This window comes from Gadus morhua, chromosome 21 (assembly GCF_902167405.1).
Source record: "Gadus morhua chromosome 21, gadMor3.0, whole genome shotgun sequence".
In the NCBI taxonomy this organism is placed as follows: Eukaryota; Metazoa; Chordata; class Actinopteri; order Gadiformes; family Gadidae; genus Gadus; species Gadus morhua.
In genome coordinates this window covers 21,621,529-21,627,362 of record NC_044068.1, presented here as the reverse complement: position 1 = coordinate 21,627,362, position 5,834 = coordinate 21,621,529, and the positions used below count along the sequence as shown (strand labels likewise).

The following is a 5,834-nucleotide window of genomic DNA, read 5'->3' as shown; positions in this document are numbered from 1 at the left end:
CACTGGAGGGGTTAGGGGAGGTGGTTTACAGGGTGCAGAGGCCTCCCCGGTGAAAGAAGGCGGCGCTACATAGAGACAGACTAGCTCCTAACAGAGGGGTCTCTTCCCCACATCCACCGAGGACGCCGTTATCACCTCCCCAACCCTCCTACTCACGCCCTGCCCTCTCCCCTGTTCCCCGTGGTGACAGCTTCCTGCCAGAGACCTATTTCCCCGTCCCCTTGTTTTCTTCCCCTCCTCCAGTGGCTGAATCCCCTCCCTCTGTTCCCTCGTCCACAGTACTCCAGGAAACTCAGCCGCGGAGGCAGAGAAGGCCTCCAGGTCGCTTCAGAGACTTTGTTTGTTCCCTTTGGGACAAGGAACTTTCTGGTGGGGGGGTAGGAGGGGGGTGTGTGTGTGTGTGTGTGTGTGGGGGGGGGGGGGGGTGGTGTGGGGGGGACCAGCAGATGTATGCCGTGATATTTGCCATACCTATAAAGTTATTAATGGTCACTACGCCTCGAGTATTCTTCCTTTGCAACCCGGCCGCCCGCCTGTATTGGGCAGAAGTTACCACAGTTTGGGTCTCGCAGAGTGAGATACATTGTTCGCTTTTTGAGGTTACCATTTGGAGTGTCAGTTAGTTGTACCGTTAGTTATACCATTTTGAATGTGTACATGTCGTGTTCTTTCAGAAAAGGGTCGTTGAATCAGGATTGCTTTTAACTCACTTCATTTGGTAAAGTTTCGGTATGGTTACTATGAAAGTAAAGGAGGGGAATTGTGTAGCATATGCACGCTAGGTAGTATGCTTAGCTGGTCACCTAGGGCAGCGGTCCCCCAACCCCCGGTCCGCGGACCGGTACCGGTCTGTGGGTAATTTGGTACCGGTCCGCAGAGAAAGATTTATTTATTTTAATAATCTTTTTTTTTTTAATTCATGCAAAATGCATGCACACTTAATAAACTCAATTTACTTCGCAATACTGTCACTCTTTTACATGCCATAAGTCTATATGCAGTGGTTAGATTGCATATAACATGTTTGCATTTTTGGCAACCTCTGCGCATCATTATTATAAAATGAATGGCAGCCATGTTTGATTTATAGCAAAAGCAGTGTCCATAGAAACCACCATAGCAATGATAAAAAACTTAGGATAATAAACTAATTCTAGCAAGACCGAAAATAATTTTCGTAATAACTTACAAACTAAACATCATATACAATCACTGAACGATTATTATGAAGATAAAATACAAATTACACGCTACAAATGATATCAAAACCCATTTTAATGCCAAATCTATATTAATATGTTCAATTTACAGAAACACCTTTAATATATTTTAGTATACTCATACATTATGCATTCTATGAATACCATATTGATAATCTATAGGCCTATTCATTAAGTAGCCTATGCATTCTGTATTTGCTTAAGGACAAGGACACAACATTTTACCATGTTAGTGTTTTATTACAAAAAATAACAGGTGAGAGCTTGTTGAGGTCAACTGCTAAAGTTACGTTGCGTCCAACAATACGATAGATGATCAAAAACATGCCTTTTTGTTGTGTTTTTCTTGAAAGCCACGCATGCTGCAGAAGGAACAGGCTACAGACAATAGTGAGCTCTTTAAAACCAATAATCAATTAAAGGTGGAAAAATAAAGACAAGGAAAATATGAAATAAAATAGTAGCCTGCATCCTTTCACTTCCTTCCAACTTTTCCCTTAAAAACAATGTCCCAGTTGCAACCAACAGAAAACTAGTGGTCCAAGTTGATAATCAGAATAACACATTGGGTCTGAAACAACATCCGTCATGATTTTGATGTTCAAATTAACATCTAAACAGCGTTAGGGTCATTTTCGGCAGACTTAAGACTGTTCAAACTAGTTTAACAAGCCTCCTTGAACAATTCATGTTTCAATAAATCCTACAAATCACCACATACAAACCACTTCATGCATTCTCAACAACCTATCTGCAACACTGTGGTGAATTTAAGCAGGTTAGAACATGTATGACCAGTAGAGTACTGACAATATACACTCCCTCAAAAGGTCTTTATTTGAAGCATATCTTGATCAAATAAAACATGTTTTTTAATCGTAATATTTTAATATTGAAGTGCTGGAGAAGTTCTTTTTAAAATATTCAGTGAGATTTAATCCTTTTCAAATCTTTACTTATTGTCATTCTTAAATCTAAATATTTTTTCAAGGATGAACTTGTCCCAGAACACTACGTATATTATCCTCCTCATGATCCGTTAGACTTCGTGAGTCTTCAGCTGAGTTTGAAAAGGACACTGGAACCAGTAAGGAGTTATTCTGAGCACTAGCAGGAGCTGAGGGGCGCTCAATGGTGAGTCTGCGCTGTTCGTTTGCATGCAGCTAAAACCATTTTCCAAACATAGTTTGTAAAACCGACACTGCTTATGCGTGAATGCAGGCTGAAGGCAGATATAGGCCTACTCAACGATGGCAAAATAAATAAAAAATAACTTGAAAGAACATATTGATAGTATAGCTTGTTTCTCCCCATGTTCACCGGGTCTGTCACTTCCCCACCTCATCTAAGAAGTGTCGGTTCATCTCCGCCTGCTCCTTCTCCCTCTCCACCCTCGCCATGTGGATCATGTGTCTGAGCATGTGAAAGGTGAGGTCGATGGAGATCGGCGGCTCCTCGCTCCTCTTGGACAGCCCCCCCAGGTCGTCCACACGGTTCTTCTCGGGCTCACCCTCCATCCCGGGCGCGCGCAGCTCTGTCTCCAAGGTCGCCACAGCACGCGCCAGGTGAAAGAGGGCTGTAGCGTCCATCTGCGCTGCTATCGAGAGCTCCTCGTTGTCGGACCCAAGGGAAAGACTGACCCCCGGACTGGTCCTCTGGATGAGGCGCAGCAGCGTGTCGCCGAGGAGGTCCGAGATGGCGCTGAGGAGCGCCTCGTCCCGGGCAGGGAGCGTCCGGACGGCGGAGGGGCGGCCGTGGGAGGCCAGCAGGACAGATGCGAGGAGCAGGATGAACGGGACGGGCTTCATGGTGACCAGACGTCCTGAAACGCACCGGTTAACATCATATATCTCAGTTTGATGTGCACATTTAATATGTACAAACAAACCCATGCTCCATGAGGCGCGATGGAGCGCCGGACATGTCGTGGTCTGACATGATTTACGAAATAGTTACAAGTCTGAAAAATCATTTCCTCAAGGAACCAGATCGCTCCGATCATGGAGTCGTTTGTTTTATTATGTTTTTTAAGCGCGCAAAGTGAAGCGTGAGGTGAACGTGAATCTCATTGCAGCCTCATGAAGAACCGGTCACCTGCTATTCTCTGTAAAAGAAATACGTACAATTAAATACACTGAGGAATACGCCAAAGTGAAAAATAAAGCGGTCTGTAGCCTATATACCTTGCACAGTAAGCCCCAGTAATCCGCTCTGTGGCCCCTGGTGAAGCAGCCCGTCCGGAGTCCCTCGAGTGACGGTGGGTGGACCCCATAGACCTTATATATGTCCAGCACTGGTCTGTTGACGTCAGTAAAGGGCTGAGGGGCAACAGACAGACAGAAATCTGAAAGGCCATGTGTGTTCAGGGAAGGCTGAGGACAACGCATTTACAATGATGATTAGTTGAGTGCTGCATGCAGCGCTCAACTATTGTTCTTCTTAGGCTTTATTCTTTCTTTATTCTTCTCTGCAAACTTTGGGACCCTACCCATTCCACAATTGTTCACCTAGACTAATACTCCATTCCAATTTTTAAATGTTCAGATTATCTTGGAAAGAAAATCGTATTTCTTAAATAGCCTATTCTGCACGATTATTTAGGCCCATTCGCCGACCATTATGGGGTGTTCCAGATGCCTCGCACACCACCCGAACGAGTTGCAAGTGGGGAAATCTCCCAGCTTTCTTGCGGGATTCCACGGAGGAACGACCCCTTTTTTGTCGGTCCAACACGGAATTCTGAGAGCATACCAAGTTCAGTGACACCGGGATTCCACCGGACGCGTACGCGCCGCGGAACGGCTGCGCCTTGGAAAGGCTGCGTCCTCTGCCCTGCGTCCATTCCTACCGGGCGCGTAACGGCAGCGTAGCGCTGCCTTGCGAGCCAGCCGTATTCACGCGAGATCACGAGATCACGCGATAATCCTAAACCTAATGTACTCACCTTCCACTCCCAAAACTATTGCAATTAAACGCCACGCTTTATCCTTTCTGAAATTTTCCTTATAAAAAGGATGATTTGGTACATAAATGACTTCATGTTGCTGAACTTCGACAATGACTCTCTCGTCGTCCATGTTGCCGACCCTCTGAGACCCTTTGATTGATTGACTGCTGACCTGGGGCCACCCAGGTGCTGTCATGCTAAATTTGTACCGGCTGCCAAATTTGTACCGGGCGCGACATCCATGCGTAATCCATTCCAAACCTGCCTGTCAGCAGATGATCGCGTCGTCCGTTTCCGGGCAGGTTTCAAAAAACATTCGCGCTCATGTTGCCAAAGACGAAATAACATAATACAGTTAACGGATCGCTAGATAACACTTGTTTTTACTTTATATTTGTATTGCATTTAATTGTTTAATCAAATTTAGCTAGTAAACTGAGTGTTTAAAGTGGGTTTCAAAAAACATTCGCGCTCATGTTGCCAAAGACGAAATAACATAATACAGGTAACGGATCGCTAGATAACACTTGTTTTTACTTTATATTTGTATTGTATTTAATTGTTTAATCAAATTTAGCAAGTAAACTGAGTGTTTAAAGCAGGTCAAGGACGAAATAGAACAATACAGATAACGGATCGCTAGAAGGTTCGCGAATGTTCGTGAACCTTTCACAAGCGATCATCTGTTGCCAGGCAGATTTGGAGTGGATTACGTATGGATGACGCGCCCGGTACAAATTTGGCAGCCGGTACAAATTTAGCATGACAGTGCCAACGGTCATGACGTAATAATGTTCATGTGAAGTTACATGAGCTGAGAATTGTGTTTTATTTTGAAAATTGACCGGATGCTCTATGGCTTTTACTTTTCACTTCCTGCCCGGCTCGACCTGCTCTGTCGAAATTGACGCGGTTTAGCAGCGGCTCGCGGCAGGGCGGAAAGATAGCGCCGCGGCGCAGCACGCCGCTCCTGGGACACTGCTGAAACATTCCGCGGCGCGCCCGGTGGAAATGGTCTCATTGATTAGAGTGGAAGCGATCAGCAGCGGTGACCACGGTGCAGCCGTCCCGCGGCGCGTACGCCTCCGGTGGAAACGAGCCTTGAGGCTGACGTAGGCCTACGACTCGACAACAAAGCTGCACCAAGAAAGAGATTTATTTTCTTGTATTGTATTTGTACCACGGTTGTCATTTTATGTCGATTTTTTTTTTTACCATCGTGCTGTGCGTGGAATACAATGCTAGGTTGTGTTGTTTGTTTTTGAGCTGGATTGCTAAAGAGGCAAATGTAGCTAACATTACAATGACTTGCAATGACATGACACAATCACAAAGAAATCAATACACATCCTCAATGACAGATTATTGATATAATTTATAGTTCTATCAGAATCAGTTTAACAGTTTTATTTCATACCGGCATCGTATATTTTCAGTTGTCACATTGACTTCCGTTCAGGCTAGAGCGTGAGGACGCTCTAGAGATGACGCTCTAGCCCAAGGTGGAAAAAATCACAAATGCTAACCATTGCAGACGTGGCAGGGACACAATGTCAAGCTTAAACAGTTACGTTATTCCTTGTTACACTGGCGCTAAAAAGAGTAATCGATTGGAAGTATGATTTTTTTATATCGGGTGTTTGTGTGTGTGTGGACCCTCATTTATA

At 44.9% G+C, this 5,834-nt stretch overlaps 1 protein-coding gene across 1 annotated transcript; it reads right to left on the bottom strand.

Annotated features, from left to right (window-relative positions):
- Positions 1–1,405: 1,405 nt before the first annotated feature.
- On the bottom strand, positions 1,406–3,999 carry uts1 (urotensin 1). The gene is made up of 2 exons (XM_030345507.1): positions 3,404–3,999; positions 1,406–3,042 (listed from the first exon to the last, which is right to left on the bottom strand). Exon 2 carries the CDS (start codon positions 3,026–3,028, stop codon positions 2,549–2,551), a length of 480 nt encoding a protein of 159 aa, XP_030201367.1. The 5' UTR covers positions 3,029–3,042; positions 3,404–3,999; the 3' UTR covers positions 1,406–2,548.
- Positions 4,000–5,834: the final 1,835 nt, after the last annotated feature.